At 42.9% G+C, this 24,270-nt stretch overlaps 1 protein-coding gene across 1 annotated transcript in view; it reads left to right on the forward strand.

Moving 5' to 3' along the window:
- Nucleotides 1-289: 289 nt before the first annotated feature.
- LOC310642663 (dedicator of cytokinesis protein 4-like) overlaps nt 290-24,270 on the forward strand; it is a gene marked incomplete at its 3' end in the record, with an annotated part of 85,252 nt that continues 61,271 nt past the window's right edge. Inside the window, exons 1-4 of the mRNA XM_083366549.1 lie at nt 290-327; nt 662-722; nt 2,539-2,671; nt 19,573-19,661. Of these exons, the coding sequence (XP_083222675.1) occupies nt 2,544-2,671; nt 19,573-19,661 (217 nt within the window). The 5' untranslated portion in view covers nt 290-327; nt 662-722; nt 2,539-2,543. The remainder of the gene's footprint in view (nt 328-661; nt 723-2,538; nt 2,672-19,572; nt 19,662-24,270) is intronic.

Raw genomic sequence — 24,270 nt, forward strand, 5'->3', positions numbered from 1 at the left:
ATCTTAACCTTATGGAATTCTGCATTTTGACCTAGAATGAGCTGGCTTTTGTAGCAAAAGTATCAAAGTTACTCTGGTAAATAGAAAAATGGGTGGTTTTGCAACCTTGTTCCAGAATATTAGAAAATATTGTTTTGCAAACAGTGACAAAAAAGTATTTATCCAAATAATGAATATGGGGAGTTTTTTGCACATTGCTGTGACAGATAAATTTACCATTTTCAATTATAATATTTATTTTATAGTGAGAGATTCTTTTTAAAACTGAATCGGAATGGTTTGCCAAAATGTCCAGAGAAGCCAGAAAGATATTGCTCTCTTTTTGTGGTGAGTTGCTTTATATATATTTGTCCTTATTTGCTGTATTTTAATGAGGTTTTTTATTTCTTGCTCAATAATCCAAATATATGACCAAAGTGTATGCAATAGTGATACTTCAGACTAATATCTAAGAACAAAGTAACATGATAATGTTACCAGGACTATGAACAGATATGTGTACAAATGTGGTGTTAATGAAGTATTTTTGAATACCCCATATTTTTTTCTTGACTGCTATTCAGTATGCTAGGCAGAAGAACACTTAATTTTTAAAAATTGTTTATATCAATAATCTGTAAAAAACCACATGATAATTTTGGATTGTTCTGATTCTTCACAGAATTTGGGAAGCAGTGAGCTTAGGAAGGACATCTACATTACTGTGCACATTATACGCATTGGTATGCATATACTAATTTCTCCTGACAAAGAAGGAAAACTTCTAATTGTACAATTGTTGTTAAGAATCCACATATGTTATATTAATGTATTACTTGTCAGTCTCATATCCTTTTTAAGGCAGATATAAACAGTTTTCTAGCTTATCAAACTGCAGGGCAGAGTCACATGAATTGACAAGTTATTATTACTGTTGTCATATTATTACTATTTTTAACACTTTGAAATGTTCATACAGGCAGATTAAATTCTCAGCTAAGCTAGCTACTCTGGAATATTTATATGCATGTATATGTATATGTGTGTGTGTGTTTGTGTATATCTGTGTGTCTGTGTATCTGTGTGTCTAATTTTATGTGTGTTTGTCTATGTGTGTATGCGGAATATCAATAAATGGAATAGTTAATATTCTGTTGAGTTCAATTCCTATCTGAGCTGCATATGTTCAGTTGCCTATAATTTCTGCCTTGCAAAGCCAAGAATAGATCCTAGGGATGTTGTTCTTTTTAAAATTGTACTACAAATATTCAGATTTGTGCAGGTTATTTTAAAACAAAGAAGATGTGACAACAATGATTTCAGCATGTGATTTGTTAATAAGAATGTGCCTTTCATTGCTCCATAATTTAAATATATAGCTCATGTGGATTTAAGGCAGAGATTGAGAGGATAAGCACACAAGGCACTGACAATTTGTCAAAATAGTAGAGGTGAAATTGAATTGTGGTTTTTAACAACATATAAGTGAAAATAATCATGTCTACATATAGTCTTCAATAAGAGATAACTTGTAAAATCCTTCCATTTTAGTTAAATTCTTGTTGGTTATCCTTAGAATCTTTTGTTGGCATGATTTTCCCTTCTTTGTTCTTCACCTCTTATTTTTATTATCTTGCATATCTCATATTTTTCGCAAGTACAGGTAGTCCTCAACTTACAGTTAAGATGATTACATGACCCTGGGACACTGCAACCATCACAAACAAATGCTAGTTGCTAAGCATCCAAATTTTGATTATGTGACCATGGGGATGCTGCAACAGTCATAAGTTTGAAAAATGGTCATAAGTCACTTTTTTCAGTGAGGTAACTTTGAATGGTCACTAAATGAACTGTTGTAAGTCGAGGACTACCTGTATTAGGAACGTACTAAATCAGATTGGACTTTAGATGCCCCACCAGAGAATTAAATTATGGTAAGTGAAGGTACAGCTAAATTAAAACTGTAAGATTTGCAACATAGTAAGAAATGAATACACACCATGGATAACTCCATGAATTTCAAACAGTTCACTTTAATAATTACAAAATCTCAGACTTGCTTAATCAGACAAATACCTATTAGGGCCACATACTTAACCTAACATTGGAAGGAATATATAAGGTAATGATTTTGGTTTCATGATTTTTATATTTCTAGATTTTGCTGAGAGAAATATGAGAAACCTGAATTACTGGATTCCTATATGAAAATTGTCAACCTCTATTCCTGAGAAAAGATTTAGTGAATGTATATAGCTGGAGCTTAAGAAATTTAATGTTGGTTCCTCTTTGATGTCAATAGAAGGCTTATAGGGAACTGTGGATGCTTCTAAGAAAAGTCAAATTTAGAATGCTGGCTCACATAGTTTAATGTAGGCATTTTCTCTAGTTTTCATGCTATTAGGTCAATTCAGAAGGAGACAGATTGAAGGTGTTCTTCACCATTGGCACAGTTAACATCCAATAAAATTATTAAATTATCTGTGGATGGTAGCAGATATGTTTTATTTAATGTCTCTTGTTTTTTTTTCTTTCACAATATTTTTTTTTTGACAGGCCGAATGGGAGCAGGTGAAAAGAAAAATGCTTGCAATATACAGTATCGGCGACCTTTTGGTTGTGCAGTCCTCAGTATGGCAGATCTAATGGCTGATGATACAAAAGATGACCTTATTTTAAAAGTATATATGTAAGAATACATATATTTGTAATATATTACAACAAAATTTGGATCATATTTTATCAGTGAAATATAATCTGTAGATTATTTTTCTTTCAAATTCTTTTTTATAACTTTTTATTGATTTTCCAATTTTCCAATGGTATCTTTGAAAAGCAACATGGTATCTGGGTTACAATAGTTCCATTTCGCACAAATACATATTATTACAAATCTCCAATTTGTTATAAGCAGAATTTCCTCTCTTTTTTCCTTTGATACATATTATCTCTTATCTAAATTAACATACTTTTTATTGTTATCCATCAGTTATTACATTTGTCAATACTTTAATATATTTTATATTTTAACATTCCATCTTTAAGACATCAGACACCTTATATACTTTTCCAGCTTTAATTTTACATTGATATTAAAGTTAAACATTTAAAGTTTCTCATTTTTATATTTCTAGGTGACCTCCCTTCCCTTTATACAATTCTAATACCTGGTAATATAAATATACTTCTTATCTATCTCATTTCCATATCAACAAGTTGATAATACAGTATAATATTCTTGTTTTCATTATAATTTCCACATATTAAAAATTAGCCAAAAATTTCTCCCATTTCAACATTTAATACAACCTTTCATATCACTACATCTGAATATTTACATTATATCATTCTTAACATATATACGTCTTAATCAATTTCATTTAAACAGCTCAATATTTCAATTTAACTGTTAATATTCATTCATCTGAGGGTTTTTTTAAAAAGTTAGCTAGTATTTTAATCTACTCATCAGAACAATCTCTCATAATCCAAGTACAATCCTGTCTATTTTAGTATTTTCGGTTTCAGGCCTCTTAGATATGTCCAGTCTTCTTCAATCTTATTCTTGCTTTTTTTCCTTTACCATATCATTTTTCTCTTCTTTGCTTCAGGATCATCAAAGAATTCATGTGTTATTATATCGTATTGAAGTAACCCTCCAATCTTCCTTTTTGAAGGGTTGAGGAGTCTAATAAAAGCACCAAATCCTCTCATTATTTTCATCTCTTGATATAGTTGTCCTGGACTGTGTGATTTTACTTCCATTTGTTTCTCATTTTTATCTTCAAATGTCTGTGCTTGTTGAGTAGTTAATTCTTCTATCAATGTATTTAATTGTTCAATTTCTTCTGTTATATTCTGTCCCAATAAATTATTAGTTGTAATCACAATTTGAGTTTGCTTCTCCAAGACACTTTCTGTTTTTCCCCAAAAGCTCTTATTTCATCGCCGGTTGTAGACAGGAACTGATAAGTCTGATAAGTTATTTTCATCATGGCATAGATTTGTTTCTATATTTCTTCCATGGTGGAGTCTCACATCTGGTGTTGAAGGTTAGTCTTATCTTGTTTTTCTAAGGAGTCAGCCAAATCTCTCTTCTCTCTCTCTCTCTCTTTTTTAAGAGTGTCAGATTGTAATTTCAAGTTTAGCCACTGAGTGTCCCCCAAGTGCTTAGAGAATTCTTTTCTGTTTCTTTTAGGGAACTATCTGTTAATCTCTTTCAATTATTTCTTCTATTTTGGAAGAACAAAGCCAAATTTTCAAATAAGAGTAGAAAGTAAGAAGTAGATGGTCAAAAGCTTTTAGTCCACAAGTTATAAAGTTCTAGTTGAGATCAATTCATTTTTTCAATGTTTTTTAAAAAACGCCCCTGGAGGCTAGATCACCGCTCTTTTGAAGGGAGGGTTGCAACTCCCCCCTCCCTCTCCACAGGGGGGAAAGTACTTAGCAGCTTATTTAGGTGAAAGGAAGAAGATTGGAATATGAGAGGAATCTTACCAGTCTCTTCCATGCTGCTTTAATGTTGCCTGGTGGTAAGTGTGACTTCGGCTGTCTGCAACCAAGTAGCCGGCCATGTTGCTATGGCCGGTGTTTCGTCCGCCAGTTCAAAGGGAATGCAGGCACTAATGTGGCTCCCCTGCATTTCTGCAAAAGCCCCTTCTTGCTGGTCGCCCCTCCAGGGCAACTCTTTGGCCCTTTTAGGACTCCTCAGCTGGATGTGGAAGATGAGACTGGATGTGGAAGATGAGAGCCATCTTCCAGATGTCCATAACAGGAGCGTTAGCAAACCGGAAGCCTTGATCAAGCTTTCATTGGCTAACTGCCAACATCGTCAGGATGGAAACACTGGGGTGGGGAGATCGCGTTTATACTGTTGGTGTCTGCACTCTGCTCATGGAGCATGTCACCAATCTGTTTGTTGAGGTCGGCCGTATTTCTTTGTGTCATGCGCCCTAAAGATCCACTCCACAATAAAGAAAAATCCTCGGTCATGTATAACATGTCATGCCAGAATTGCAATTGCAATTACATTGGGAGACGGCAAAATGACTGAGGACTAGGGTGCATGAACACAAGCTCGCTATTAGAAGACAAGAACAAAATTCACAGGTGTGGGCACACATGGCTACACATAACCACATCTTTAATCTAACAGGGTGTTCTGAACCAGCCCTCTTCTAACAAACCCCTTATCAGAAAGAAGAGACTGGAGAGCGTCCAAGGCTAAAAGGCTTCTGCCAAGATTTAATTACGCAGTTAACAAAAACACTAGAGCTTGTCTTCTCAAGCGGAAAAGTTGCTTTCAGCAACCAGCCCCTCCCCAAACACTCCTTTTATAGAGAGCTCAGGGCGTGGTCTCCCTGTGCCTCCTCCCGAGGAGTCCCATAGCCTTTCTTTGTTTGTTCCTGCTCGACTGCCTCCTGCGTCGGGCGTCCTTGAACAGGGCCAGCTGTGGGTCATCATCCTCCGCACTCTCGGGCTCACACAGCTGAGAAGAGGTCCCCGGCTGAGGACTCTGCAAAGCCTCCAAACCATCATCAGCCGGTTTGTCTCCCTCCTCCCCCTCATCTGAGTCCTCCGATACGTCGGAGCCGGCTGTCGGACCCACAGGCTGGCCCTGAGTCACAACACTATCCCGCACCGCAGGGCCCTTCCCCCGGGTCTGCCGATCCGGATGCGGTCGGGATGGGAACTGTTCGTGAAAAGCAGTCACCAACGCAGGGGCATGAACGGCGGTCGCGTCTTCCCATGTGAAGTCCTCCGGCCCGTACCCTTTCCACTCGATCAGGTACTGGAAGCGACCTTTCAGCCAGCGGGAATCCCTGATGCTGGCGACCTCGTACTCGGGGGTGCTGCCTCCATCACGAGTTCCTGATGGGGGAGGTTCCGCTTGGCGAAGTGGACAGGCCGGTTGTTCGGGGACCAACAAGGACCGATGGAAGACGGGGTGCACGCGCAGGGAACGTGGCAGAGTTAAACGATAGGCGACCGGATTGATGACGGCCTCGACTGGGAACGGTCCAAGGTAACGGTGGTCCAGCTTCCTCGCCGGCCGAGTGGATGGTAGGTTCCTGGTGGACAGCCAGACCCGATCCCCCACCGATAGTGGAGGCGTATCCCTTCTCGACCGATCGGCGAACCTCTTGTAGTCGGCCTTGGCCTTCTCCAGCTGCCGTCGCACCAACCGATGGATCGCCTGTAATTCCGTCATAAATTCGTTCGCTGCCGGCTCCGATGAGTCCACGGGAGAAAGGGGGAAAAACCGGGGGTGATAACCCACGTTGGCCAAGAACGGTGTCATCTGCGTGGAGGTGTGCTGCGAGTTGTTAAAGGCAAACTCGGCTATGGCCAAATAGTCCACCCAATTGTCCTGCTGCAGGTTAACGTAGCAGCGCAGATACTGCTCTAAGATGCCGATGACCTTCTCGGTACCCCCGTCGGTTTGTGGATGATGCGCGGACGAGAGGCAAACCTTAATGTCCAACGCCCGCATCAACTCCTGCCAGAAGCGGGCTGTAAACTGGGCCCCCCTATCGGAGACGACTCTATCGGGAAGGCCGTGCAGCCGGAACACCTGTTGGATGAACATGCAACTAGTGGCGCGAGCTGACGGTAAGCCGCGACAAGGGATGAAGTGCGCCATCTTGGTCAGCATGTCCACCACCACAAACACTGTCGTGAAGCCGGAGGATGGGGGTAGATCCGTCAGAAAGTCCATGGACACAGCCCCCCAGGGTCTCTTGGGTGTTGGCAAGGGCTGCAGTAAACCAGGCGGGGCCCCTGTCGCTGACTTGGCCTGCCTGCAAGGAATGCAGGAGGTGACATAAGACTGGACATCGTGTCGGACTCGGGGCCACCAAAAAGTACGGGAGACCAAGTTCAGAGTCTTGAACAGGCCAAAATGCCCCGCAGCCGGGTTATCATGACACTGGCTGAGGACGAGTCCCCTGAGTGGCCCTCCTGGAACATAGAGCCGGTCACGATAATACAGGAGTCCATCCGCGACCGACCAAGGCGAATCTGGCCCCACCTCTTCCTTCCGCTGAGCCACCCACGCCTCCTGCTGCTGCGCCTCCCGGATCCGAGCCCGTATATCCACCGGCTCCCGCACCGCAGCAAAAGACTCGACGGGGATCACTGTCCTGGGCGGAAGCTTGTCTTCCGCTCGGGTGTATTCGGGCTTTCTGGACAGAGCATCCGCTCTCTGGTTGTGCCCGCTTGGTATGTACCGCACCCGGAAGTCAAACCTCGCAAAGAAGAGGGACCACCGGATCTGGCGTTGATTCAAATTCCGAGCGGTCTGCAGGCTTTCCAGATTCTTGTGGTCCGTCCGGACCTCGATCTGATGCCGCGCCCCCTCCAGATGATGCCTCCAAGCCTTGAACGCCGCCTTGATGGCCAGCAGCTCCTTCTCCCAGATGGTATAGTTGCGCTCCGAGGGGTTCAATTTCCGAGAGTGATACGCGCAAGGGAAAAGGGTACCGCTGGGCGTCGTCGCCTGGAGTAACACGGCCCCAATGGCAATGTCGGAGGCGTCCGCCTCCACGACAAACGGCCATTGCGGGTCGGGATGTTTCAAGATGGGCTCCTTCATGAAGGCGTCCTTCAAAGCCTGGAACGCCTGTTGTTCGGGGGCGTTCCACTGGAACCGAGTCTTCTTCTGCAGGAGCCGGGTGAGGGGGGCTGTCAAGGCAGCAAAGCCAGGGATGAATGTCCGATAGTAGTTGGCAAATCCAAGGAGTCGCTGAACGTCCTTCACGCGACGCGGGGGTTGCCAACTCTGCAACGACTCGACTTTACTCGGCTCCATGGCGATGCCCTCAGGAGAAATGCGGTGACCCAGGAAATCGATGGTCACCTGGTAGAACTGGCACTTCTCCAACTTGGCAAACAGCCGATGTTCCCGGAGGCGCTGCAGGACCTGACGGAGATGCTGATGATGCGCTTCACGCGACGGGGAGTAAATCAGGATGTCGTCCAGGTAAATCACGACAAACTGGTCCAACAGATCCCGAAAGATATCGTTCATAAAATGCTGAAACACAGCGGGGGCGTTGGTCAAGCCAAACGGCATCACCGTGTACTCGAAATGTCCATAGCGAGTACCAAACGCCGTCTTCCACTCATCACCCGGCCGAACCCTGACGAGGTTGTAAGCTCCACGCAGGTCCAGTTTCGTGAAGATCTTAGCCTCCCGGAGTCGGTCCAAGAGCTCGGGGATGAGGGGCAGCGGGTAGCGGTTACGCACCGTGATGGCGTTGAGTTTCCGGTAGTCACAGCAAAGCCGTAACTCGCCCGACTTCTTTTTGACGAAGAGCACGGGTGCAGACACTGGCGAGGACGAGGGCCGGATGAAACCACGAGCCAAATTCTTTGTCAGGAATTCCCGCAATGCAGCCAACTCGGGCTCCGACATGGAGTACAAACGCCCCACTGGGAGAGGCGCATCAGGGACTAGGTCAATGGAGCAGTCGTAGGGCCTGTGCGGGGGTAATTGGTCCGCCTCTGACTCGCTGAACACGTCAGCAAAGTCGGACAGTTCGGGAGGCAAGGAAACCCCTGGGGAACCCTCCACCTGGCCGGCACAGATATGGCGGGTGTGGTCCACGCACTGCAAACTTGGGAAGGTGACCAAGTTCTGAGACCAATAGATCTGTGGATCATGCGCCCGGAGCCACGCCAGTCCCAAGACCACGGGGAAGTGCAGATCCGAAGTGACGTAGAACTGAATGGCCTCCACATGGGTACTGATGGCCATACACACGGGTTGCGTGGCGGCCGTAATAGGCCCGGACAGGAGCACTCGACCATCGATGGTCTCCACAAGCATGGGCGGATCCACTGGACACTGGGGAACAGCCCATTTGGCCACAAAGGCCGAATCCATAAAGTTAGTGGTAGCCCCAGAGTCAATTAAGGCATGGACCGGAATCCCCTCTGGCTTGCCAGGAAGGATCAGACGTGCCTCCAGAATCAAATGCCGTGGAGGTTCACAGGCACCGTCGGAACGGCGTCGCTCGGCGTGGTCGTTGTGGGTCGCCCGATCTTTCACACCGTCTAGATCGGGCTCGGGCCGTTTCCCGACAGCAAAGCAGGGGACTTTCTCGGGGCAGGCTTGATCACTGACGCCCGCTGACGCTTCTTCGGGCAAGAAGCAGCCAAATGTCCAGGGTCCCCACAGTAAAAACACAACCCCCCCGATCGTCGTCTGTCCATTTCCGTCTCCGATAGACGGGACCTGGCGGCACCCAGCTCCATTGGCTCCTCCCTCTGGACTGGGGGCTCACGCACAACAGGAGCGGCAGGGGTCTGTGGGGTGGCACGGCGACTCTTTCGCTGCTGCAGCCGGGCATCGATCCGCAGACAAAGATGGATCAGCCCATTCAGGTCTGAGGGAATGTCCACGCGGGCCAGCTCATCCAACATCTCCTCCGACAAGCCATCCTGGAAGGCATCCACGAGCGCAGCCTCATTCCAGGCGGAATCCTGGCTAAGCAGCCGGAAATCGCTGATGTAGGCCTGTAGGGGGCGCTGACCCTGCCTCAAAGCTTTCAGGCATCGGGTGGCCGTCTGCGCCTTAATTGGGTCCTCATACATGAGGCGCATATGGTCACAAAACCCCCCAAAGTTATCCAACAAAGGGCTAGGCTGTGCCAACAGAGGCGTGCCCCAATGAGCTGCATCTCCCGACAGAAGGCTCAACACGAAACCCACCTTATCTCGGTCAGTGGGGAAATCAGCTGCTCTCACGCTGATAAAAAGCTGGCATTGTCCCAGGAAGGCAGGAAACAGTTCTGGATTGCCAGCAAATTTATCCGGCATAGCTATCTGACATTTCCTCCTGGGTGGGGGTGCAGCATGTACCTGGGCTTGTAGTTGCCCCACTTGAGCTGCCAGCAAAGTGAGTTGCTGGGTGAGCTGAGCATTCTCAGCAAGAAGCTGCTCCATCGTAGTTGTAAGGGGTGGGAGGCTGAAAGCAAACTGTTCTGAACCAGCCCTCTTCTAACAAACCCCTTATCAGAAAGAAGAGACTGGAGAGCGTCCAAGGCTAAAAGGCTTCTGCCAAGATTTAATTACGCAGTTAACAAAAACACTAGAGCTTGTCTTCTCAAGCGGAAAAGTTGCTTTCAGCAACCAGCCCCTCCCCAAACACTCCTTTTATAGAGAGCTCAGGGCGTGGTCTCCCTGTGCCTCCTCCCGAGGAGTCCCATAGCCTTTCTTTGTTTGTTCCTGCTCGACTGCCTCCTGCGTCGGGCGTCCTTGAACAGGGCCAGCTGTGGGTCATCATCCTCCGCACTCTCGGGCTCACGCAGCTGAGAAGAGGTCCCCGGCTGAGGACTCTGCAAAGCCTCCAAACCATCATCAGCCGGTTCGTCTCCCTCCTCCCCCTCATCTGAGTCCTCCGATACGTCGGAGCCGGCTGTCGGACCCACAGGCTGGCCCTGAGTCACAACACTGGGACTGAGGCAATTGCCAGTGACAACACTAAAGTTGGCCGCTTGTTTAAGGAAGTTTGGTTTTCAAACCATTCCTCTATCAACCAGCACATAGACCTCCACCCTGCATACTAGGCACTAAGGAATTGGGAAGAGGAATGACGTGCGTGATATGAAGGCGAACAATGCAAGCATTAACAGAGCGCCTCATTGTATCAAAATCAAGATTGCACCAACACACAACCACCCTGCAATGTAGAACACAGGGAAGAAGAGCAACAACTATTTAGGACCTCTGGTATGAGAACACGGGCAATGACTAGAACTATGGCTACAACACATGGAACTATCAGCAATTCATTTTTGACAACAGATACCCAGAGACAACTACATCCCCCAAAAACAGATGCACGACAACTCAATGAAATACAGCTGACCTCAACAAACAGATTGGTGACACACTCCATGAGCAGAGTGCAGACACCAACAGTATAAACGCGATCTCCCCACCCCAGCGTTTCCATCCTGATGACGTTGGCAGTTAGCCAACAAAGCTTGATCTTTTAGCAATAAAAACTGTTTTAGTTTTTCTTATTCCATCCCAGTGTTTGTTTAGTTTGTTAATTTTAACATGCCTGGGATTTGCATTTTTAATCTTATCAAGGAATACATATACATATACACACACACACACCACACGCACACACACACACACACACACACACATATGTGTGTTCGTAGATTTTCACGGGTACAGGTATGTAGGTCTTGGCGTATTTGGGTCTTTTCCTGTGTAAGATTGAGAGTGTCTTGGCGATGTTTCGACGAGGTCTGAAGATGACGAGTGGGACCTCATTGAAACGTCGCCAAGACACTCTCAATCTTACACGGGAAAAGACCTGAATACGCCAAGACCTACATACCTGTACCCGTGAAAATCTACGAACACACACACACGTGTGTGTGTGTGTGTGTGTGTGTGTGTGTGTGTGTGTCTTGAGTGTTTTTGAGCTCCTCGTCGACCCAAATATGGGCGAAATCAATCCAAATTTATTATATATGGGTGTGTGGGTGTGTGTGTGTGTGTGTTTCACACTCCACTGTATAGTAAATTAAAAAAATGTGGCCTATTTTTTTTTTTTTTTTGCATATGAGCAACTCACCTAGCATACGCAGTCTTGTAAGATTCTTGCTGCAGTACATCAGAATCGTAGGAACCCATCTGCCCTTCTGATCAGCCATCAGCTGGGGTCATGGATCAATTGAGTTTTAACAGAGAACTCAGGAGAGACTTAATTTTTTCTATTCTTCCCTACCATCTGCAGCAAGGATTTGCTTATTGATTATAAGAGATGAGGCTAGTAAAATGATCAGCACAACTCAGCCAGATAGAACAACTGTGGAGACATAGAATATATGCATTCCACTTTGAAGGTTGAGAAAAAATGGGAAATTTCTGCTTTTGTCTGGTTCCTGAATGTGGGTTCAATTTCTGGAGGAGTAAAAATTCAAAGCAGTCTGAAATCTGATACTAGAAGGTTAGAGAAAGGCTTTAATCTATTCTTCCCTAGGCCATTCTTTGCAAATTTGCTACAATATAATTTATTATTTATTTTAATTCCATTTATATCCCGCCCTTCTCCGAAGACTCAGGGCGGCTTACAAGCTTAGCAGTATAAACTGTATTGATTAATCATACAATTATATTAAAATTTATTTAAAAAGTATAGAAAAAACAATAGACATCTTCATCCCTGCATTCAACACCAATCTCTTCCAGGTAGTTTATCTTTTTCAAAATGGTTTTTGAGGTAACAATTGTAATATGAAGGTTTGCAGTTTGGGTTAACCTAAATGAGGGAAAAATGAGATCTTATTCTGTGGCTTTTATTTGTTAGCCATGTTCTGGAATTGTTTGTTATTTTTAAAGTTAGTATTAGGATTAGAAATCATTATGTGTCTCAAGGGCAACTTTTCTCCAGCTATGGTCCTCAGGATCCTGAATTAAAGCTGTGGGAAGCAATGGATTTGAAAAGACTTTACAACAATGTAATGGGCTAGTAGTGTAATGGATTATTTTTACTTTTGTTAAAATTCATTTGGAAGTGTTTCCTGCTGAATGTATCACCAGTGGACAAGTTTTATTTTCCAACTGTGTTTTGTATTGAGAATATATTTTAAGCTTTTCTTTAAAGCAGAGAATAGGATCTAGAATCATGAAGTTGGAAGGACCATGTCAAGCGACATAGTCCAACCTTCTGATCATTGCAAAAATCCAAATTAAAACATCTCAGACTTACTGATAGATTCACTTAATCTAAGCTCATATCCCACTGGCAGTAACAGTTGATATAGGACTGAGCTTTCATATGCAAACTTGCCTAATAGCAGCAGTAACTCATTTACCAATTAGAATTGCACACAATGCTATGAAACAATAGTCTTAAGTTTTTACATTGCATGCATGATACATATTTATATTATTATGCAAACAGATAATAGAACTTGTGCTGCTGTCTCAGCTGATGAATCTGGTAAAATGCTGATAGATGGATGAATTAAAGTCAGGGTGTTTTTCTCATAGAACACTCAGAACGGCGTTCCAGAACCTTTTTTTTTGCAAAAACAACAACAACAACAACCAACCCAGCTCCCTTATTGGTTTTCCTAAGCCTATTGCAGGGCTAGTAATATTGGCTCTTTTTTATGACTCGTGGACTTCAACTCCCAGAAATCCTAAGCCAGCCATGCTGAGGGGAAAGGGAGAGGTTTCCAAGCTGAGCCATATTGGCTCAGGAATTCTGGGAGTTGAAGTCCTTGAGTCATAAAAGAGCCTGCACTAGAGGAGGACATTAAAATTATTTACAAGATTACTTCTTTAGGAACTAAACTTTTAGAATCTAAAACAGCTAATTCAGAAAAGCCAACAGGAAAGAACCTCACATTTTTCATCTGCTTCTGTCTTTTGGAAGGTAAAATTAAATAACAAAATAATCTATTTCTTATGTTAACATCTCTGCAATGAAATCAAAGGCAACAGGAAAGAAATGAGAAACATTTTTCTCAATGTAATATGTCTAATTTAGCTGATTCTAGAAAAAAAATAGTATCTTTTGTACACTCTTGAAAACTATTTTGAATCTAAACAATTCTTAAGAATGAAACATTCTTAATTTGGACTTTACTTTTACTGTTTGGACTGTTGTGTGTTTTGAAAAATAGATTATTTAGAATCTAGTTATGTTGCACTTTCAGTCTTTAAATAATTAACCTAGTATATATATAACAACCCCTTCATGGATTACTGACTTGTCGTGGCGAAGGGGCTTGCGTAATTCAATGAAGCTATGAGCTATACCGTACAGGGCCACCCAAGACGGAAAGGTCATAGCAGAGAGTTCTGACAAAACATGATCCACTGGAGAAGGAAATGGCAACCCACTCCAGTATCTTTGCCATGAAAACCCTATGGACAGTACCAAAAGGCAAAACGATATGACGCTGGAAGATGAGCCCCTCAGGTCAGAAGGCGTCCAATATGCTACTTGGGAAGAGCAGAGGGCTAGTACTAGTAGCGCCAGAAAGAATGAAGTGACTGGGCCAAAGCTGAAAGGATGCTCAGCTGTGGATGTGTCTGGTGGTGAAAGGAAAGTCCAATCCTGTAAAGATTTTTTCTCCATAGGAACCTGGAATGTAAGATCCATGAATCAAGGAAAGCTGGACGTGGTCAAACAAGAGATGACAAGACTGAACATTGACATCTTAGGTATCAGCGAACTAAAATGGACAGGAATGGGTGAATTTAATTCAGATGACCATCAGATATACTACTGCAGGCAAGAATCCCTCAGAAGAAATGGAGTAGCCTTCATAGTCAATAGAAGAGTAGGAAAAGCAATACTGGGATACAATACTCAAAATGACAGAATGATCTCAGTTCGAATCCAAAGCAAACCATTCAATATCACAGTAGTCCAAGTCTATGCCCCAACCACCAGTGCTGAAGAGGATGAAATTGACCGGTTCTGTGAGGCCCTACAGCACCTTATAGAACTAACACCAAAAAATGATGTCCTTATCATCATGGGGGATTGGAATGCTAAAGTAGAAAGCCAAAAGATAACTGGAATAACAGGCAAGTTTGGCCTTGGAGTACAAAATGAAGCAAGGCACAGGCTGATAGAATTTTGTCAAGAGAATACGATGGTCATAGCAAACACTCTTTTCCAACAACCCAAGAGACAGCTCTACACATGGACATCACCAGACGGTCAACACAGAAATCAGATTGACTATATGCTCTGCAGCCAAAGATGGAGAAGCTCTATACAGTCAGTAAAAACAAAACCAGGAGCTGACTGTGGCTCAGACCATGAGCTTCTCATTGCAAAGTTTAGGCTTAAAATGAAGAAAGTAGGGAAAAACTCTAGGCCAGTCAGGTATGAATTAAATCATATCCCTGTTGAATATACAGCAGAGGTGACAAATAGATTTAAGGAATTAGATCTGATAGACAGATCTGAAGAACTATGGACAGAGGTTCACAACATTGTACAACAGGTAGCAACCAAAACCATCCCAAAGAAAAAGAAATGCAAGAAAGCAAAATGGCTGTCTGAGGAAGCTTTGCAAATAGCTGAGGAAAGGAGGGAAGTGAAAGGCAAGGGAGAAAAAGAAAGATACGCTCAATTGAATGCAGAATTCCAGAGAATAGCTAGAAGAGATAAGAATGCCTTCTTAAATGAACAGTGCAATAGAAATAGAAGAAAACAATAGAATAGGGAGGACCAGAGATCTTTTCAAGAAAATTGGAGAGATGAAGGGAACATTTAATGCAAAAATGGGCATGATAAAGGACCAAAATGGCAGGGACCTAACAGAGGCGGAAGAGATTAAGAAGAGATGGCAAAATTACACAGAAGAACTATACAAGAATGAGCTTAACGTCCCTGATAATCACAATGAGGTGGTCACTGACCTCGAGCCAGACATCCTAGAATGTGAAGTGAAGTTGGCCTTAGAAAAACTGAGCAACAACAAAGCTAGTGGAGGTGACAGTATTCCAGCTGAGCTATTCAAAATCTTAAAAGACGATGCAGTAAAAGTGCTACACTCAATTTGCCAGCAAATTTGGAAAACTCAACAGTGGCCACAGGATTGGAAAAGGTCAGTTTACATTCCAATTCCAAAGAAAGGCAGTGCCAAAGAATGTTCAAACTATTGCACCATTGCACTCATTTCTCACGCTAGTAAAGTTATGCTTAAAATCCTACAAGCTAAACTTCAGCAGTATGTGGATCGAGAACTACCAGTAGTGCAGGCAGGATTTCGAAGAGGCAGAGGAACTAGAGATCAAATTGCCAACATACGCTGGATCATGGAGAAAGCTAGAGAGTTCCAGAAAAACATCTACTTTTGCTTCATTGACTATGCTAAAGCCTTTGATTGTGTGGATCACAACAAACTGTGGCAAGTTCTTAAAGAGATGGGAGTACCAGACCATCTTATTTGTCTCTTGAGAAACCTATATGCGGGCAAAGAAGCAACAGTGAGAACTGGACGTGGAACCACTGATTGGTTCAAAATTGGAAAAGGAGTCCGGCAAGGCTATACTGTCACCCTGTCTATTTAACTTATATGCAGAGCACATCATGAGAAAGGCAGGGCTAGATGAATCAAAAGTTGGAATTAAGATTGCCGGAAGAAATATCAACATCCTAAGATATGGAGATGATACCACTCTAATGGCAGAAAGTGAAGAAGAACTAAAGAGCCTCGTGTTACGTGTGAAGAAGGAGAGTGCAAAACTTGGGTTGAAACTTAACATTAAGAAAACCAAGATCATGGCATCTGGCCCTCTCAATTCCTGGCAAATAGATGGGGAAGAAATGGAGGTAGTGACAGATTTTATTTTCCTGGGCTCCAAGATCACTGCAGATGGGGACTATAGCCAAGAAATTAAAAGACGCTTGCTCCTGGGGAGGAAAGCTATGGCAAATCTAGACAGCACACTAAAAAGCAGAGACATCACCAAGCCAACAAAAGTGCGTATAGTCAAGGCTATGGTCTTCCCAGTTGCAATGTATGGCAGTGAAAGCTGGACCATAAGAAAGGCTGAGCGCCAAAGAATTGAGGCCTTTGAACTATGGTGCTGGAGAAGACTCCTGTGAGTCCCTGGACTGCAAGGCGATCAAACCGGTCAGTCCTAGAGGAGATCAACCCTGACTGCTCTTTAGAAGGCCAGATCCTGAAGCTAAAACTCAAATACTTTGGCCACCTAATGAGAAGGAAGGACTCACTGGAGAAGAGCCTCATGCTGGGAAAGGTGGAGGGCAAGAGAAGAAGGGGACGACAGAGAATGAGGTGGCTGGATGGAGTCACTGAAGCAGTAGGTGTGAGCTTAAATGGACTCCAGCAGATGGTAGAGGACAGGAAGGCCTGGAGGAACGTTGTCCATAGGGTCACGATGGGTCGGATACGACTTCGCAGCTAACAACAACAATACATAACAATATATGATGTTTTCCCTGGTGAGCTTAACATCAATAACAACATTTATTAAAAAGGCTAAAATAATTTCTGGGGGTATTATCTGTATAGTAAAATTTTGGACAAGCAGTGATCATGTTGCATATGTGCATAAGCATAGTCAGTAGCATATGCCTTTTTAAAAATATCAAACATGCAAAGAAACAAAAATAAGTCCAAAATATCTGTGTTACATCCAGAAATGCCAACGTTGCAACCAATATTTCTCATCCATAACTATGGTACCCTAAGGATACCTGCATACATGCAAATGTTTCTCTGGGATCAATAACGCAACAGGGATTGCTTTTTCCTTCCAGTAACATATACCTAAAACCAGCTTATTGCATTTGGCAATTGTACTAAAAAAATCTCATTCATTTAATTTGAAATCAAGTGAAAAATTGATTTAAATTAATTTTATTAAAACAAATTAATGGCAATTCTTTTATAAAAAGTTGCCTCAAACAAAATGAGTTTGACATGCCTGCTCTACATAGTTGAATGCTCCAAAATAAATTCTAGACCAGGCCTGTACATGCAGCCTACCAAGCACCGTTGGACAGAGCACAGACTTTTTTTTAAAAAAGTAATAAAATCACCACCACTGCCCTGAAAGTCATGTTGCCTAGTGCCTCCATGGCTTACCATGACCACAAGCTCCAACACTGTAGATGCTCCTCTAGTCACCAAATCACTGATTAGCCCACCAGCATTCCTTTTGCAGACCACAAAGATTTTTAATTTATCAGCGTGGGCCTTTCCTTTCTAAAAGATAATAATAATAATAATAATAATAATAATAATAATAATAATAATAATAATAATAATAATAATAATAATAATAATAATAATGAAGAAGAAGAAGAAGAAGAAGAAGAAGAAGAAGAAGAAGAAGAAGAAGAAGAAGAAGAAGAAGAAGAAGAAGAAGAAGAAGTAGTAGTAGTTGGAAGGGACCTTGGAGGTCATCTAGTCCAACCCCCTGCTCAGGCAGGAAACCCTATACCACTTAAGACAAATGGCTCTCCAGTCTCCTCTTAAAAACTTCCAGTGTTGGAGCATTCACCACTTCTGGAGGCAGGTTGTTCCACGGGTTAATTGTTCTAACTGTCAGGAAGTTTCTCTTTAGTTCTAGGTTGCTTCTCTCCTTGACTAGTTTCCATCCGTTGCTTCTTGTCCTGCTTTCAGGTGCTTTGGAGAATAGCTTGACTCCCTCTTCTTTGTGGCAGCCACTGAAATATTGGAACACTGCTATTATGTCACCCCTCACCCTTCTCTTCATTAAACTACACATACCCAATTCCAGCAACCGTTCCCTATATGTTTTAGCCTCCAGTCTCCCAATCATCTTTGTTGCTCTTCTCTGTACTCTTTCTAGAGTCTCGACATCTTTTTTACATTGTGGTGACCAAAACTGGATGCAATATTCCAGGTGTGGCCTTACCAAGGCATTGTAAAGTGGTATTAGTACTTCACGTGATCTTGATTCTATCCCTCTGTTAATGCAGCCTAGCACTCTGTTGGCTTTTTTGGCAGCTGCAGCACACTGCTGGCTCATATTTAAGTGATTATCCACTAGGACTCCGAGATCTCTCTCACAGTTACTACTATTGAGCAAGGTACCACCTATACTATACCTGTGCATTTGATTTTTCCTGCCTAAATGTAAAACCTTACTTTTTTCACAATTGAATTTCATTTTCTTAGATAGTGCCCAGTGTTTGAGTCTGTCCAGGTCCTCCTGTATTTTGAGCCTATCTTCTGGAGTATTGGCTATTCCTGCCAGCTTGGTGTTGTCTGCAAATTTGATGAGTTCCCCATCTATCCCCTCATCCAAATCGTTGATGAAGATGTTGAACAGCTGCACAGACCTTTTCTAGATTTTCCTCTTGCCTTTCCGAGTTAACTCCTTGGTCTGTCATTGAGCAAGAACTGACTTTGTAGGGAAGCATATTATCATTTGATGTATATTTAACATATGTTCTACCTTTATTTGCCAATTATATAATATTTGTATGCAATCCACATGGCGAGGTTTGGGGGAACTTACAATAGAAAAAATATATTTTTAAAATCATAAGATTAAAACATCGCCTGGGCCACACCGCCTCCGCTGCCCGCATTGCGCAGCACCGCCATATAGAGTGGGCTCTGCTGCTCCCACAGCACCAGCTGCGCCGACTCCGGCCCCAGGGAGGGGAGCCCACCACCAACACCCTTCGCACCTGTGACTGCAGCAGCACCGCCCCCCACCCCCCGCCTCCTGCGCCCGCCAAGATGAGAGTTCTGGCACCTTTTTTTTTTTAGAAAAAAAGCACTGATTAAAATTATTGCTGAAAGTAACTATTTGAATAGCAACTGCAGAGGGCAGGTTTGCTCAGGGTATCCTTAACATCTGGAGCTGACTGGATTATTCACATTTTTACTTTTCCTGTTGATGCAACATTAACCTCTGAGCAACATGTCTTAAATTCATTCTCATGAAACTTCAGGTGCTAGTGGATATTCACATATTACAGGTAGAAATAATGCTTGCATGCATTTCTTATTTGGAGAGAAATCCTCTGAACTGGCAATGGGAAACATTTGTTCTCTGTAGCTTTTACAATGTTTACCTCTTTTACAGGTGTAACACAGAGAGTGACTGGTTTCAAATTCATGAAAGCATCATAAAAAAACTAAATGCACGCTATAACCTCACAGGATCCAATGCTGGTAAATATATTTTCTGGTTTTGTTTGGCAGACAGCACTTTGCTTTGCATGTGTTACAAAACATATGGTTCCTGTTCAGCTTGGAAGCTGTTTAGGGAACATTTATGATAGGATAGGAAATCTCTGATCCTGATTTTAAAAATGAGAAATTTATAATTTTATTCTTTTTAAAACATTTGGTTTACTTTAGACATTTTCTAAAACTCTCTCACAGCCTTTTTCCCATGTCATAGTTTGGAAAAAAATGATACATTTTAGAGTGTTTTGATTGACTTTTATTAGATTTTTGGTAATATTTTTACTGAAGCTTATTGCAATATAAAATTGAAAAGAAAATAAAAATAGGGAAATGAGGGAGGAAAAGCAGAAGGGTGTGAAATAAAGGTGGAAAGAAAGCATTGATTTCCAACTTTTTTCAGTGCAATAAAATACAAAATAACATAACAACCCCAATTTGTTATTTTTATATATTTAGTAAACTAATTTCTAAACTAATCTAATCAGCAAAACCCAGTCAGAATTTATTTTTTTCCTGTTTCAAACACAAAGTCTAGAAGCAGTTTCCAAGTAGAAACAAAACTAGATATATTCATTTCTTTGATTAAAACAGTTAATTTTGTCAACTCTGCTAGCATTATCACTTTTTCCATTTATTCTGCCACTGTGGGAATTGACATATTTTTCCATTTTTGTATTAATAAAATTCTTTATGCTATCAACATACATATAATGAAGTTCCAAAATTGTTTGAAATTCCTTCTCCAGTAGTTCTAAAATAAAAGCTTCTGGTTTCAGCTTTATATTCATTTTAAGAATCTTCTGAATTAAAGCATAAAACATCTATGACAAACAGTGGCGTAGCGTGGGTTGCCAGCACCCGGGGCAAGGCAACCGGAAGCGGAAATAGAGGGGCGGGCTGGCGGTGACGTCACGGCACTGCTGAAAAGACGCGCCCCGCAGCAGCGTAGACTTTCCAAGAAGAGTCACGCGCATGCGGGATGCTTCCGGGTCCCTCTCAAGGGCGGCTGGGCGGGGCTCCGACCTGCAAGAGCCGCTGCATTCAAGCTCGCACGTGAGCCCCGCTAAATAAAGCCACGCATGCGCACGAAGCTAGGCCGGCCGGCCAGCGGGTCCGTCTTCGCTCGGCCAAACCTGCCAGGGCGCCTGTGGGGCGCTTGCGGTTGGCCTGAGCCTGGGCGGAGAGTTGGCCGCTTCTATTTATTTTATTCAGTTTATGTGGCCGCCCATCTCACCTGCCGGACTCATTTCGCTTTGCAAGAAAGAGCAGCTCGAGAGCGGAGCCAAGCCAACTCTGTGCAGCCCTTGGGGCTCCCTGAGCAGCTCAGTGCGAGCGCGCCCCCCCAGATGTTGTGCCCGGTGCGGCCGGCCCCCCCTGCACCCCCCACGCTACGCCACTGATGACAAATTGTATATTATAATGTTGATAAGTCTGTTTGTGCCTTGGTAAATATTAGCAAACAGCAACTCTTCATGAGAATGTCAATGTAAATTGCTATCTAAAAGAAAGCAAAAATTAAGATTGGCTCTTGTGATTCAGCATTAATATAACTTAAAATAATCCCAGTAAATCAAAGGCCAAGACAAAATTTTAATAAGAACTTTTTTTTGCTCAGTAAAAATTGCTCACTTAATTTTAATCAGAGTTTGACAGTGGGAAAAAAGTATTTTGAAGTTCAAATATTCTGAGTATATATATCCATAGACCTACTTGGAAAATATTAAGTCATATTTTATAAGTTTTAAAAGGTGGAAAAAGAGGGCTCTATCCTACTCACAAAATGCAGTTGCTTGTGTGGTTACTGTTATATGACCTTGAATACCAATTCTCAAGGAAAGAAGCTCCCAAAGCCTTATTATTCTCAACCAATGGTTGGATTTAGTTATAAACTATGGTTTATTCAGATAAACACATTTCCTTAACTGATAGATGGAAATAATTTATAAAGTTGTACTGGTTTGAATTTATCTCCATTTGTCACTTATGTGTAAACAATTTGCACTAAACCTATTTTTGAAATTAACCTCTGGTTTGGGGTATTTTAGCTAACCACAATTAGTTAAAACATAAAATTGCTAAAAAGTCTCTTGTGCCCATGGTGGAAAAATAAAAGACAGGATGAGTTCATGAGCCAAATGGTTGCCCTATGGCATATAATGATGCTAAACGCAACCAAAATATGCTAGGAGATAAGCTCCTGTTAATATTAAGGATGAGCATGGATTTGTTAAGAACAAGTCATGCCAAGCAAATTTTATTTCCTTCTTTGACGAATTAAAGAAATGTTATGGATATAGTATTAGATTTCGTTACAGTATTTGATAAAGTAGACTACCCCTTATCTCTTGTTAAGATAGAACAATGTGGGATAGATAGAACTAGTATCAGATGAATGACAACTTTGCAAATGAGCCTGGCTGCAGCTATTTATTCCCCTCATTTGAGCTTGCCACATGGAACAGTCAAAACAATTAGCTGTCCCATAGGAACCAAGGTCATCTGTTGCTCCCATGCCCAGAAACTGGGTGTTGTATAAGAAAGCCCACCAATTGCATTTATTGGGGAATGTAGTCACTTACATAGTTTTGGGGTGGGAACTTTATGCTTTGTAAATTGGGATATTCAGACTTGGTTTCACTTTTGACCATGCCAATACTTTGTAACCAACAAGCATGCTCTTTGAGGAATTCTGTTTTATTTGTCTCTGTCTGTCGGAACCATGACATTAAACCAAGTCTTCTAAAACTTTCATTTTTTCGGGGTGCTGGGCCCTGACCACCTACCCATTTTTTGGAGAGCGGTGAAGACTCAGCAAAGATTTGAAGATGGAGGAAAAGAATGGAGACATTGCTGGCCACAGCAGAACTCTGGCTGTTGGAGTGCAAGCAGCTGCTCCAGCCACTGAGGAAGCATCACTGGCAGGGGTTTGGCCAAAGTCCAGGTTGATCCAAATTGGGAAGCTGGTACTGCAGGGGGGAACTACAATCCTGGTTGAACTCTATCAGACTGAGGTTGACCCTCAGCACAGGAACACTCCTGTAGCTGCTGAAGAACTCCTGTTGCTGCCGTCCCAGGGATTTTTGTCTGCGGCATACCAGAAAGGAAAGGGATCGATCAGAGGGGATGACTCCAGACACTGGAAGTTCCAGTCCACAGTCCACAGCCCCTCACTCAAGCAACTAAAGGAAAAGTTTGGCAGATTGGAGGTAAAAGAGAGTTCCTGTCATCCAGGATGTGTGTGCTTTGGGGGGGAATACCAAGGGCTACCCATCTCTTTCCCCCGTTGCCAGAGTCCCAGGCCAACTGCAGGAGCCCGTGCCACCTTACCTATTCCCCAGCCAGCTGTGATGTCAAGCCCGTTGCCAAGCCCATTGCTGCAGCCTCAGGCTGCCAGTCAGGGAGCCTGGCCAAGGGAAGTCCAGAGAGCAGTTGGGCCATGTCCCCAGGACCAACAAGCAGCCCAGCAGCAGGTGCAGGCGGCCCCACCAAGGTTTGAGCCGCTTCCCATCAAGCCCACCTTTGATGGAGAACCCGAGAAGCTAATCTTCCTAAATCAGGTGTGTGCTCATCTTGATCACTACGCTTATGCCTACCTGGATGATGCCATGATGGTGAATGCTGTGGTGGCCAATTTGAAGGGGGAAGCAGCCACGTGGGTGACCAACCTTGTCAGAGCATGCACATTTTTATTGCACTGAGATAACCCAGGAATAAACACAGTAAAGAGTGGTCTGTATTAAATGATGGTTTATCTTACACTATCTACAATATCATACACCAGGAACAATATACATACATGTGTTAATACAGCAGTCTCCAACATACAGCAGTTACAGCAGGAAACCAAAAGAGAGAGCACATATCTGCAGAGCCTTCCCTTTTATAGAAAGCTCTTAAAGAGAGACCCTGCTTGCTCTTAAAGGAACATAGACCCTGCTGAGTCATTCCCAACATTACATCATACATCCTACATTACATCAGCTGGTTAGCTTCTAAATCATTACCTTGACAGTCCTCCCATTTAAAGCTAAACAGCTGTTAATCCAAAAGGCTTTTACATACTCTTCACTACTGTAGCAATTCAGACATCAAAATCAGAAATACAAACACAGTATTCTGGAAAACTGAAATAATAAATTATGTACTATTTAATGTACTGGGAAGATAGTTTCTTAGAGCACAAAATTACATCTAGCAGATTTCCTGTTATTTTAATCTGCACATTACTGAATCCATGTTCTTCCAATAATTGTTTGTATTCCAAGGTACTCCTTTCCTTGCCTTCTGTCATGTATCCAGTTCCACTTTAGGCAATGATAACATCTCTTGGTAATTACAGGGTTCATACCTTACACTATACACTCTAACCCCACTTGCTGAGAACCAATCAGGAGGTACACCTTTATTACTACATTCAGACCTCCTCAGTGTCATCTGTTCCTGTGTTTCTGTTACTTCTCTCTTCATCTCAGGTCTATCCTCTTCTATTCCTTCTATTTCTGACCTGCTATTCTGTTCTTCCTTCATTGGGCTTTGTGTAGTCTCTCCTTCCTGAGAACTACCACTACATGTTGGCATGAACACCACGGTA

Source organism: Vipera ursinii (genome assembly GCF_947247035.1).
Source record: "Vipera ursinii genome assembly, chromosome: 6".
NCBI classification, from domain to species: domain Eukaryota; kingdom Metazoa; phylum Chordata; class Lepidosauria; order Squamata; family Viperidae; genus Vipera; species Vipera ursinii.